We start from the raw sequence: 12,000 nt of genomic DNA, 5'->3' as shown, positions 1-12,000 counted from the left end.
AAAAAAGTTTTGTAGTTGTAAAACAAAGTGTTGTAGTTGTAAAACAAATTTGTGCACTTGTAAAAAAAAGTTGTGTACTTGTAAAACCTAAGCTGAATTTGTCTCTGAAACATGATTTATTAGAATAATGTTATGTGTTTGTTTGATAGATACGTTTTTTCTTTGCAAAACTAAATTCATTAGTTTGTAGATGGTGTTTTGTATTTGCAAACCACATTGTGTTTGTTAGTGAATCATAAGGCATTTGTAAAACCTGTTTAGTTTGTTTGTGGAGTTATGGCAGGAAATTAGCTCCATACTCCCCCCCCGGTATCACTTTTTTACTGAGGCTCCTCAGTGGTTTTGTAAGCTTACAAAACCTGTTTCACAGTGTGAGCTGCAGGGCGATTCTCTGAACAAACTGATATATAATGTTTCATACTCTCCAAAACCGAGACAAAAAAAGCTACTGGACGTGTTGACCCAGATTTTGTGTTAAAGTAGAGAAATTGTGAGGGGCAGTGCAGGTTAAGCAGGACTGTCTGCTTCCCTCCAGGAATTTATGATCTCAGTGAACTCTTAGCTCAATGCAGCAATTGATTGGAGTTTTGTTCAACTTATGTCACTTTAATTCCATAGATAGATGCGACAACTACACATTTTCATATTTTAATTTGCTAAAGGGAAGAAATTGGTAATTGCTGCAGGTTTAAGATACTTCCTCTCCACTCTAGCTCTCAACATTCCATCCCATACACATCCATTATAAAATGGTCTGAAAATGTTCTGAATACACATTTTTATGAATAAAAACTTTTCAAATACAGTATATCAAAAAGATGAATACAAGTTCAATATTTCAAAGTATTGTCACCTATTAGCATCTTCAAAGTGGAGTAGATTCCCTTCATGGTATTAAATTAGCTTAATATTTTATAAAAATATAAAAGGTAGAAACAAGCAAAGTGCTGAAAATGTTGATAGTGATTTTGATAATGAATGGTTTCTGAAGATAAAAGATTTGGAGTATAGTGTGGATGCTGCATAATCAGCCCGCATTTCCTGCTGATAATAGATGTGAATGCTGGAAACTATAAAAACCTGTTGCTTAACTGAAAATGCACAAATGTGAAATTACTTGAATGAAAAAAGCTCAAATGCAGGATTCTGAAAAGCTTACGCAACAATGTATAGCTCTCTTAAATATGTATGAAAAGAAAGGAGTAAAGGAGTTAAAACCGTTGAGGGAAATGGGTTCATTTGGATTTAGGTTAATACAAGGCTAAATAATCCCAACAATGTTTCATATTTGTATAAAACTCAAGGGCTAATGACAGATACACAAAAAGAGATAAGGCAAGGAAAAAAGTTGACATTGGACATGTAACTTGAGTATACTGTGAAAGATTATCATTATTTATCTTTGTTGGATTGCAAAAAAAAAAGAAAATCAGCTAAGGTCTAAGCCCTCCAAAGCTTTGAAATAAAATATGTTGAATCTAAAAAGAAAATGAGGTCTCCGTTGTGCACCATCTGATGCTGCAGGGATTTCATGATCTGAATGAGCTTTTAATATCTGGCTACAATAATATTATCTCTCGCATGAAGTCACGATAAGGGCACACTGATTTCTGACTTTAATGTTTTGCAGTTTCTTGATGGAGACGAGAAACCTGCTGGTACACGCATGTGTGAGTGCGTCACAGGTAGACGCCGATCGTGTATAAATGCTCCGATCCTACAGCACCATGCCCATTTTAATAACCAGAAGACTGTGTGCACTTTGGCCGCGGAACTCTTTTAAAGACGTTCATTTGCAGAGGTTTGTGGCTCGTAGCAACATGTCTTCGTCTCAAAGTAAGCGACCGGTTTCCTTATTGGGAACGAACTCTTTCGGTAGTAAAGCCGACGCGGAGCAGAGCCTGGAGATGGTGAAGACTTTCCTGGACAGGGGGCACGTGCTGCTGGACACAGCTATCATGTACGCCGACGGGAAGGCAGAGACGTTTATAGGGAGCATGAATCTTCCTAAAACAGGTAGGCTACATGAGATGCACCAATATAGAAGTGGTGGATAGTAACTAAGGGAATTTACTGTACTGTAAGTACACTTTTGTACTTGCATGCTATTTTATACTTCTGTTTAACTACATCACAAAGGGAAATTGGATTTTGTTTTAACTCCACAACATTTATTTGATCGTTGCTGCTGATTAGTACAACAACATATAAACAAGTAAGTAATAATGATGTGGTTTGTATAAGATAAAACGTTATTTATCCATTGTGGAAAGTAAACAATGTGCACTGTAGATAAAGTAGGCTATATAAAGTAGCAGTATAGCTCCTTTTTAAAGTGATGAACGCATTATGCATCATTAATCCAATAATATTATACACAATTTTCTGACCTGGCCGATCCTGCATGTTCAGTACTTTTTACTACATTTTATTTTATGATTGAACAAAAAAATTGGAATGCAGGACCTTTACTTGTGACATTGCATTGGGGCATGATCATTTGTCAAGAATATTGTCAAAATCATGTGTAAATACTTCCTGCAAATAAATGTATTATCCGTGTACTTTTATGATTATCATGTTTGTGGTTTTGCGAGTAGTGCAGTAGGCTACTGTAAGACAATATTAGAAGGATATTCAAGAATGATAAACGTATTGCAATAAAAGTACGAGTCATATGTTTGCATATAAAGACATGGGTAGTTCTATAGATGTATGGGGATCTGATGAACATAGATTTATGTTTGCTGTTTGCTGAGAACATGCTGTAAATGACAAGTGTTTCTGTGTGACAGTAAGCATAGCTACCAAGGCCAACCCCTGGAATGGGAAGACTCTGAAGCCGGAGAGTGTGCGCTCTCAGCTGGAAAGCTCCCTCCAGAGGCTGCAGACTGATTGTGTGGACCTTTTTTACCTCCATATCCCTGACCGTCAAAACCCCATCCAGGATACACTTAAGGCCTGCAATGAACTCCACAAAGAGGTAAATTAATGGGATGATTTATATGACTTGTGTGTTGCTGAAACCTTTCCTGTAACATGACCAGTGTTTACAACATATTTCCAACACTGTTTTTTATCATAAATTACACCCAAGTTACTGTTCCCTATTTTTTAAAGAATATTTTATTAAACTATGATTTCATGTTCAAATATCACCCACAGGGAAAGTTCAAGGAGTTTGGCCTGTCAAACTATGCTTCCTGGGAAGTGGCGGAAATTGTCAGCCTCTGCAGACACAACAACTGGATTGTTCCCACAGTGTATCAGGTATAGATGCTAAAACAATTGCGCGATTGCATAATCAAGAACTACAGATTTGTTTATCATTAAGGAGAGACTTATACCCTACAACTTTTCATAGGGGATGTACAATGCCACTACAAGACAAGTTGAGACAGAGTTGCTGCCATGTCTGAGATACTACGGAATGAGGTTCTACGCATACAATCCTCTAGCAGGTGCAATCTATCTTCCTTCTATAGTACACTTTATTTGTGTTTCTGTTAAAAGGATACTCACAATTGGTGATTAATGTGTCTCCTGCTGTGGAGAAAAATACAGTTTGTCAGCCCACCACTTGGGTCGAGACTAAAATACCTCGAAAATATTGGCTAGATTGCCTCTGATCTTTCCTCTAGCACCACCATCAGGTCAAAGTTTCACTTATCTTGTGAAATGTATGTCAAGCAGATGGATTAATACAAAAATACTTGAAATTCTGACACCGCCCCTCTTCTGCAGGTGGCCTTCTGACAGGAAAGTACCACAACATAGACAAAGATGGTCCCCTGCCTGAAGGACGATTCTCTGGTGACATCTGGGCCGCAGCATACAGGGACAGGTGAAAGATCTGCATTTAAAAACTTTTTTTTTATGATGTTGCATGTTAGGTATTTATGTTTGTCTGCACTCAAGTACAATGCCAACTGATATGCCCAAAGTAATTGTGTCTGTCCTTTTTTGTGTCAGATACTGGAAGCAGAGTCAGTTTGAGGCAATCAATCTGGTTATTGAGGCCTTGGAGACAGTGTACAGCTTGGAGAAACCCACCATGACATCTGCTGCTATGCGCTGGATGTACCATCACTCCCAACTTAAGGTACCTATTGTGCATATATATTGAATGCATATATGTATATCTGACATCAAAACTATTGTCTGAAGGCTGTATAAGGGCGTACAGTAATTAGAAAATGTTATACCATATACTTTATGTGTATTTAATTATAATGCATCCTCCTAAAAACGTTTTCTTTGAACATGTATGTCTGCTGTTCTAGGGGGATCTTGGTGATGGAGTCATAATTGGCATGTCAAGTATAGATCAACTTCAGCAAAACTTGGCAGCTGCAGAGGAGGGTCCTCTGGATGAGAGAGTGGTCACCGCTTTTAATGACGCCTGGAACCTAGTCGACCACGAGTGTCCAAACTACTTCCGCTAAAGACACTGTCCATTAATCGAGCACCCTTCAAGGGTCGAGACACACAGCATGTTGTCTGAATTACATCAAGCATCAGACATACTAATGTTAATGCCAATACTGAAACAATGTTAACTGAAACACCAAAATAATTATTTGTATGGTTATTTCTAGAACCAAATACATGAATAACCCAGTTGATTTAGTTATTTTTCTGTGCAAATTCAAAAGGACATACAAATAAATGCCTCGATAAATAACAGGTTAAGCCACACTATATGTATGTGTCTTTCTAAGAACCTCAACATGTTTTTGTTTATGCTGCTTGCTTTGGTATCAATTGCTATATTCAGGTTCTTTCTCTTAGTTTTTAAGTTTAAATTGTAATTATTTGTCTGTTACTAGTTCATCCTTAATTTCTTTTGTGTATCTGTTTAGCTTTTCTTTATTAGCTTTATGTTGGTATTGTAGACTATTTATATATCAGAACAGACAGCCACATGCTTCTATTGGGGATCCTTCAATAAACAATAAATAATCAAATGAGTGGTTCTTTAGTCATAATGCACTGAAAAAAACATTTAATTACTGTCAGCCCAGTTTATCATAAGTATGGACTGTACATATCTGGATTGATATAGGAGAAACCCATGAGCATAATGTAATTTAGAAAAAAATAGATGGTGATTTGCTGACACTTAGTGGTTAAAATCAGAACTACATCTAATATGATCATTCCAGTAGCCTACATATGATGCAACGAGTACACTTCAGCAAATATTAACTCAAAAACAACAGGAAACGGGCACAGAAAACGAACTTTGCGCTGTCTCAACTACAGCTGAGCAAAGAAGCCAAATATCTCTTCAGTAAAAGTAATTGCGTTTTAAAGCTGTGAAGTAACTTTACGACGCTCCCTTATCACCGCTTTCAACGACCTTTGCACTTTGTCTCATTGCTAGCCGCTGTACTGTAGCATGCAGTGGGTAGTAATCACCAGAAGACTGTGCACACTTGGTAAGCGTCACATTAATAAAGACAGTGTGCTTAAACATTTGCCTAGGATTGTGGCTCGTCAAAACATGTCGTCGTCTCAAAGTAAGCGGCCGGTTACCTTACTGGGAACTATGGCTTTCGGAGGGCGAGCCGACGAGGAGCTGAGCCTGGAGATGGTGAAGACTTTCATGGACAGGGGACACGTGCTGGTGGACACAGCCTTCATGTATGTGGACGGGAAGTCTGAGACGGTCATAGGGGGCATGAATCTTCCTAAAACAGGTACATCAGGAGCACTCATATTCATAGCGACGCTGCATGCTAACGTTAACTGAGTAGTTGACCCCCCCCCCCCCACTGCAAGCCTGCAGACTGGCCTGGCACCAGCTTTGAATTATGGGTACCAAAATTGTTAAGGAACTGCTGTGCATTATATTGTACATTGCTCCAATGTGCTTTTATTATTGAGAATATTGATGATGGGTTCACTTGCATTGGAAGAATTTGATGTGTCCTGGAAATTAAAACATTGTATACAATGTGCACTTAAGTATGTAATATTATAGGTTAAGATAAAACTTTATTAATCTGTGGGAGGAAATAAACATGCTACCCATCAAATAAAGCATATCAAATTTCTGAAAATAGCTCACCCATTACCAGCTGCAACATTAAAGTGATGAACACAGCCGTTCTGAAGAGTCCTTTTACTTTTGGTGCCCTAAGTAGGCCTTAATTTACTGTACCATACTACTAATTAGAAAAAATGAAAACAATACATACTGTAACAGCAGGATAAGTTGCATATGATAACAATGACATGATTTGACAATAATATTAGTGGAAAATGAAATGAGCACATTCTGATTATATGATAGAAGAATGATTAACCTATTGAAATAAAAGTATAATGCTGTATTTGTATATTTGTATATTTGTATATGTATATGGGTAGTTATATAGATGCATGGTGATTTGATGGACAAAGATCACTGATTGCCATTTGCTGAACACATCTCATAGATGACAATTACAAAATTGGGTGTTTCTATCTGACAGTAAGCATAGCTACCAAGGCCAACCCCTGGGATGGGAAGACTCTGAAGCCGGAGAGTGTGCGCTCTCAGCTGGAAATATCTCTCCAGAGGCTGAGGACAAATAGTGTGGACCTTTTCTACCTCCATGCCCCCGACCACCAAAACCCCATCCAGGATACACTTAAGGCCTGCAATGAACTCCACAAAGAGGTAAATTAACCAGATGCTCCATTTTCTATGACTTGTGTGAGGCTGAAACATTTCTTGTAACGTGACACATCAAAGATGAAAACATATTTGTCTACAATGTATACATTATAAGTTACATTCATGATACTGCACCTATTTGTTAGAAACATTTTATTAAACTGTGATTTCATGTTCAAATATCACCCACAGGGAAAGTTCAAGGAGTTTGGCCTGTCAAACTATGCTTCCTGGGAAGTGGCTGAAATAGCAAGCATCTGCAGACACAACAACTGGATTGTTCCCACAGTATATCAGGTATTTACGGCCTTGTACTATCATCAATTGCATATGTTTACACTATTCAAGCTACTTATTATTTATCAATTGTGGATCCATCCATATGAAAAGCTGTGTGTTCAAAATCACATTATTTTTACATAAACCTGATCATACAGTATAGGTTAGAACTCACTGTGTTTCCAAAGAGACCTGCTGAAACTTTTGTGCCAATACTAATTCAGAATTGCAGTAGTGTTTGTTGCAGAGAGATCCACTGTTCAACATTTTGTGCAGCTTAACTTGGACTATTGCAACTTTTCACAGGGGATGTACAATGCCACTACAAGACAAGTTGAGACCGAGTTGCTGCCATGTCTGAGATATTTCGGAATGAGATTCTACGCATACAATCCTCTAGCAGGTGCAATATATCTTCCTTCTGTTGGATAGATAGCCTCTGACTTTTCCTCTAGCACCAACTGCAGGTCAACACTTATCTTGTAAAATATCTTAGCATCTACCATTTTAATTGATACAAAAACAAACAGACATTTACTGTATAGTGCCTAAATGACCTTCTAATGTTTTTTGATTATATCTCGTCATTTTGAGTCTAGCGCCACCATGAGGGTGTCATTGGTGATTTTGAGTGAAATGTCAGAGCAGCTATAGGTTCTATCTATCATGCTAATTAGCACATTTTAGTATACCAACACACCGCTCTAATGATAAATATGGTAATCACCTGCATGTTATCTTTTAATGTAACACAAAGCACCACTGTTACTATGGCCAGCCTTACCATGGTTGTTTTTTTATCTTTACTGTAACAGTTTCTCAAAATGTGGCTTCAAACACTTTTGTTTGGTGTGAAGGACAACATTTAGAAGATTGAGATCATTATGTTTTGAACTCTGACGTTATACCCCCTCTGCAGGTGGCCTGCTGACAGGAAAGTACCATTACCAAGACAAAGAGGGTTCCCAGCCAGAAGGGCGGTTCTTTGGTAACAACTGGGCTGCAGCATATAGGGACAGGTAAATGACTCCTTGTTTACTTTTGAGGTTTTTCCAATAAGAAACTTGTTTTAAGTAGTTTCATGTTTTGGTTGTTTTCTTCATTTTTGCTGTCATGTACTTTACAATTGATCAAATAATTGTGTCTGTCCTCTTCTGTGTCAGATACTGGAAGCCGAGTCAGTTTGACGCAATAAAGGTTGTTATTGAGGCCTTGGAGACAGTGTACGGCTCAGAGAAACCCACCATGACATCTGCTGCTATGCGCTGGATGTACCATCACTCCCAACTTAAGGTACCTATATTGTGCACGTATTTATTAGGTAAAATGTATACCCATCTCAACACTAGTCTGAAGGCTGTTTTTGTGCTCACAGGAGTTCGAGATTGTTATACCATATAACACCTTTTCAATTTAAAAATGTTAAATGTAATTGTCTGCTGTTCCAGGGGGATCTTGGTGATGGAGTCATCATTGGTATGTCAAGTATGGATCAACTTCAGCAAAACTTGGCAGCTGCAGAGGAGGGTCCTCTGGATGAGAGAGTGGTCAATGCTTTTAATGACGCCTGGAATCTCGTAGCCCACGAGTGTCCAAACTACTTCCGCTAAAGAGACAAATCTGCCTAGTCAAACTTTTTTTTGCCCTCAAATTTAAAGAGAAAAAGCTAAAGCTCCTTTCCACTAGTGAAGACCTTGCACTTGTTCTTGTTCTTGAAATGAGCCTTCTCTTAGAAATGAATCAAATGGAGACCAGAATGCATTATGTTTAGAGCACTTCATTGTTAATGTACAAATGTAAAAACAAAAATATTCTTTCAGGGAAAAAAAAATAACATTTTCTGAAGTCTGCCTTAATTAAACTGTTACAATAAAATGAAAACAATGCTTTGTTCACAACAAAATGTTTTTGTATTTTTCTACAGATAAAATACATCAAGTCGGTTGGTTCAGCACATTAAATGACATGTGCTTATTTGATTTGGCAAAATACAAGAAACATCAACATGATAACATATGGTAGATCATCAAGTCTTTAACTCTGGTAATCTGTTTTTACTGAACAACAACTCAGTCCGAAGCTGAACTGGTGAATGTAGGACAGTAGTTTCTGTTTTGGGGTAAAAAAAAAAGACAAAGGACAGAGATCGCAGTCAGGCTGAATGGTTTTTACATCAATGTCCCTCTGCTGTTAAAGGCAAGTGTACACGCTTCTCTTGCCCTTGCAGATGATTTATTCTGCATCCTCTTCGTCATCATCTTCCTCTCCATTATCCATAGGCTCTTCCCCACCTACAACGTTTTCAAACTCGCCCGTTTCTGAGTTCCACATACATTTGATCTGCACCTTGAATTCTGCCATCTCAATGTTGAAGAGTTTCTATGGTCAGAAAAAGATCCAGTCAGTTAAACACAGGGCAGTTTATTGGCCAGAATCTGGTAATGGTACACGTTACGGCCAATATTTTCTGTAGTCAACAGTCGAGAACTCACCAGAATACGAGCCTGCTCAGGAGTGAGCACATCTCCATCCTTACAGACTTCATGGTCCTTCAGGAGGGTCACCACGCCTTTAAAAACAGATTATAAATAATGTGACCATCATGACTCAACCGATTTGAATAAATTACTAAATTAAGAGGGGGGGTATCACCTGGTGCCCTCAAAAGATATCTGATCCCTTCTATAAAGTAGTGACTGTGTTGCAAATGCCTGATAAAGCACATCCTTCTGTGCTCTGGATTTATTGTTTTCAATAAGCCAAACTATTCATTCACTGACTTCAGTAAATCAAACATGTTTCGGGGATATTTCCAGAGGTGAATTGTTTTAAATAACAGTTGAAAAACTATTTAATTAGGCCTATATACATATATGTTGCATTTATGCGTCTGAGTTGTTAAGCACCTTTGGGCGGAGTGTTAAAGACAGGGTAGGGAAGACAAATAGTCTTGAGAAAGTGACCATTACATTGTTGGTTTTGGTCTTTGAAAAATATTTTTTGTCAAAAGGAAAAGTAAATAACGCCAGATAATGACCTTTCTTGAGAGCAGTGGGAAGTCCTAATTGCCTCAACTGGGGCTCCATTGAGTGAGGAAACTGATCAAGGGGTCCCTCGTCCAGTGTCGTGTCCATCAGTGCACGGTTGCCTGCTCGTGCATAATCCATCTCTTTGAAATGATTGAAGTACCTGTTGATGTAGAATATCATTTTGTCAAGTAATGAGCAATATTTTGGAAAATCACTGCAACAACATTGCATTAAGTAAAGCTGTACTTACTCTTGTACCTCTTCCTTTGTTTTGTTAGTGAATAGTACTCCTACTTCTCCTCGCAGATACTTGGTGACCTGCACATTGACAGAGATAATAAAAATGTCATCTCTATGCAGTATATTTTTACATTTTCTGGATTAACTGCACACCTTAGAGATCTCTTACCTTGTGCAAATTATCTTTGTATTCATCTGTTTCTCCTTTACCCAAGGCAACCGACATGACTTTATTTTTGCCGAAGAAGAATCTGTAAAAGAGCGGAGAGTCAAACATCTTGCCTACAACACGAGCTTAATTCATATGGAAAAGGAAAAAAAATCATCAGGCTTATTACCTGCTGTGTTTCCACGCTGTCCTGATGTCTTTCAGTTTGTTATTCCTCATATTAGCCACAGAGAATATGAACAAGTTTCTGTACGTGTCCACACATTTCCGTAACTAAAAAGGACAAACAGGTGGAGAATTAAGTGTTACTTCGTGTTATCCCTACAATTAACATCCTTTATAATACTGAGTATACATAAGTGTTATCTATAGACTATAATATCCGTTATGCAACAATTATTTTTAATATTGATTAATCTGCAGATGATTTTCTGCTTTAAAATTACTATTCTGATTATCATGTCAGAAAATAAAGCCGAAAAAGATATTCAGTTTGATGTGACATAATACAAAGAAAATAAAGACATTTAATCCAGACTTATTGTTGCTCTAATATCTTTTACTATCCCTACTAACAAACTGTTATGTTATTGACATGATGACGTGATGAGGTCACAGAAACGTGTACCAATACTAACTTGATTATTGTACTAAAAGCCTTAATGTTTTTAATTAAAAGTAGCATTGTTATTCACTTCATTTGTTGTTGATGAATGCGTTAATTTCTTTTAAAATCGTACTTTTGCTTTGAAAGCATATCAAATACCATGCCAGTAAAGCCTAATGGAATTTAAACATGTCTGCAGCTTGTTAGCATAGCATGGTTGACGCAAAACTCACCTCCTCGATTAATTTCTGTTTCGACTGCAGTCCTTTCTTGGCTGTTTTCGTTAACGAAACTGTGGGGAAGACGATGTTAAAATCAGTCAGTTATCTATGAGTTTAAGTGTCAAAGCAGCATCCCAATCTACGTCAAACACTTATTCCCCCTTGTGGAGAAGCTAAAGTTAGCATTTTAGCTAACGTTAAAGTTACTTTTCTACCGTAGAGGACAGCTGCTAGATACAAACAACCAGTTGATATCGTTATCCTATGAATTTGTTATACATTTCACAATTTGAAAGGCTATTTACTCACTTTTCTTGTCCCTCTTTGACTTCGGCATGGTTCCTTCTCACGATGCAGAGTAGCAGACGCACACGTGAAATGAGAAAGGACCCCAAATGTTTCTGTTTGGCGGAGCAGCTGACCATATGGTGCCTGACTGAAAATAAAACTTTTATTTTTTATTATTTATAACTCCAACTTGCCTGACTTGGAACAGCTTGATGTACATTGCGGAAACATGTGGTGGGTAATAATGTGTGGGATGAGATCATGTGGTTGCCTTTCAGAATGTTAATCTACAATAAATAAAAGAGTGACAATATAATCTCTAACAAGCTGCCATATTCAACCTTTAGTAAAAAATTATACAAACATTAACTCGCAAAAATGTAAAACTCTTTTTATACATTTTCACAACAGCCTACAACTAAAAGGTCAACAGGTGGCAGCAAATGCTCTCCTTTGTCCCTTTGCCTTAAATATGTTTTCTAAAGCACTTTGAATAACTAGAA

The 12,000-nt window shown here is 37.6% G+C and overlaps 3 protein-coding genes across 4 annotated transcripts; 2 read left to right on the top strand and 1 right to left on the bottom strand.

Annotated features, from left to right (window-relative positions):
* The first annotated feature begins 1,707 nt into the window (after nucleotides 1–1,707).
* On the top strand, nucleotides 1,708–4,977 carry LOC117489564 (aflatoxin B1 aldehyde reductase member 4-like). Its single transcript, XM_034138941.1, has 7 exons — nucleotides 1,708–2,016; nucleotides 2,796–2,983; nucleotides 3,166–3,270; nucleotides 3,365–3,461; nucleotides 3,745–3,844; nucleotides 3,973–4,102; nucleotides 4,284–4,977. Exons 1-7 carry the CDS (start codon nucleotides 1,728–1,730, stop codon nucleotides 4,443–4,445), a joined length of 1,071 nt encoding a protein of 356 aa, XP_033994832.1. The 5' UTR covers nucleotides 1,708–1,727; the 3' UTR covers nucleotides 4,446–4,977.
* Nucleotides 4,978–5,160: 183 nt separating this feature from the next.
* LOC117489563 (aflatoxin B1 aldehyde reductase member 2-like) lies at nucleotides 5,161–8,846 on the top strand. 2 transcript variants are annotated; one of them, XM_034138940.1, is made up of 8 exons: nucleotides 5,162–5,299; nucleotides 5,488–5,702; nucleotides 6,480–6,667; nucleotides 6,857–6,961; nucleotides 7,250–7,346; nucleotides 7,863–7,962; nucleotides 8,107–8,236; nucleotides 8,392–8,846. In XM_034138940.1, exons 2-8 carry the CDS (start codon nucleotides 5,507–5,509, stop codon nucleotides 8,551–8,553), a joined length of 978 nt encoding a protein of 325 aa, XP_033994831.1. In that variant the 5' UTR covers nucleotides 5,162–5,299; nucleotides 5,488–5,506; the 3' UTR covers nucleotides 8,554–8,846. The 2 variants fall into 2 exon arrangements, with proteins under 2 accessions (XP_033994830.1, XP_033994831.1); XM_034138939.1 differs by having other exon boundaries at nucleotides 5,161–5,702.
* Nucleotides 8,701–11,663, bottom strand: mrto4 (MRT4 homolog, ribosome maturation factor). The gene is made up of 8 exons (XM_034138943.1): nucleotides 11,519–11,663; nucleotides 11,222–11,280; nucleotides 10,551–10,654; nucleotides 10,382–10,463; nucleotides 10,223–10,290; nucleotides 9,981–10,132; nucleotides 9,436–9,512; nucleotides 8,701–9,322 (listed from the first exon to the last, which is right to left on the bottom strand). Exons 1-8 carry the CDS (start codon nucleotides 11,544–11,546, stop codon nucleotides 9,176–9,178), a joined length of 717 nt encoding a protein of 238 aa, XP_033994834.1. The 5' UTR covers nucleotides 11,547–11,663; the 3' UTR covers nucleotides 8,701–9,175.
* Between the last annotated feature and the right edge of the window lie 337 nt (nucleotides 11,664–12,000).

Source organism: Trematomus bernacchii, unplaced genomic scaffold (genome assembly GCF_902827165.1).
Source record: "Trematomus bernacchii unplaced genomic scaffold, fTreBer1.1, whole genome shotgun sequence".
Lineage (NCBI taxonomy): Eukaryota > Metazoa > Chordata > Actinopteri > Perciformes > Nototheniidae > Trematomus > Trematomus bernacchii.
Note: the sequence above shows the minus strand (reverse complement) of the source record. Positions and strands in the feature narration are given on the sequence as shown.

Excerpts from the sequence above, each read along its gene's own strand:
- LOC117489563 (XM_034138939.1), top strand. The coding sequence starts at position 5,402 with ATGCAGTGGGTAGTAATCACCAGAAGACTGTGCACACTTGGTAAGCGT. Across the intron at positions 5,703-6,479 it reads CATGAATCTTCCTAAAACAG|TAAGCATAGCTACCAAGGCC; the intron begins GTACATCAGGAG and ends TCTATCTGACAG. Across the intron at positions 7,347-7,862 it reads CGCATACAATCCTCTAGCAG|GTGGCCTGCTGACAGGAAAG; the intron begins GTGCAATATATC and ends CCCCCTCTGCAG.
- LOC117489564 (XM_034138941.1), top strand. The coding sequence starts at position 1,728 with ATGCCCATTTTAATAACCAGAAGACTGTGTGCACTTTGGCCGCGGAAC. Across the intron at positions 2,017-2,795 it reads CATGAATCTTCCTAAAACAG|TAAGCATAGCTACCAAGGCC; the intron begins GTAGGCTACATG and ends TCTGTGTGACAG. Across the intron at positions 4,103-4,283 it reads ACCATCACTCCCAACTTAAG|GGGGATCTTGGTGATGGAGT; the intron begins GTACCTATTGTG and ends CTGCTGTTCTAG.
- mrto4 (XM_034138943.1), bottom strand. The coding sequence starts at position 11,546 with ATGCCGAAGTCAAAGAGGGACAAGAAAA. Across the intron at positions 10,133-10,222 it reads ACAAAGGAAGAGGTACAAGA|GTACTTCAATCATTTCAAAG; the intron begins GTAAGTACAGCT and ends CTACATCAACAG. Across the intron at positions 9,323-9,435 it reads CTGAGCAGGCTCGTATTCTG|AAACTCTTCAACATTGAGAT; the intron begins GTGAGTTCTCGA and ends TTCTGACCATAG.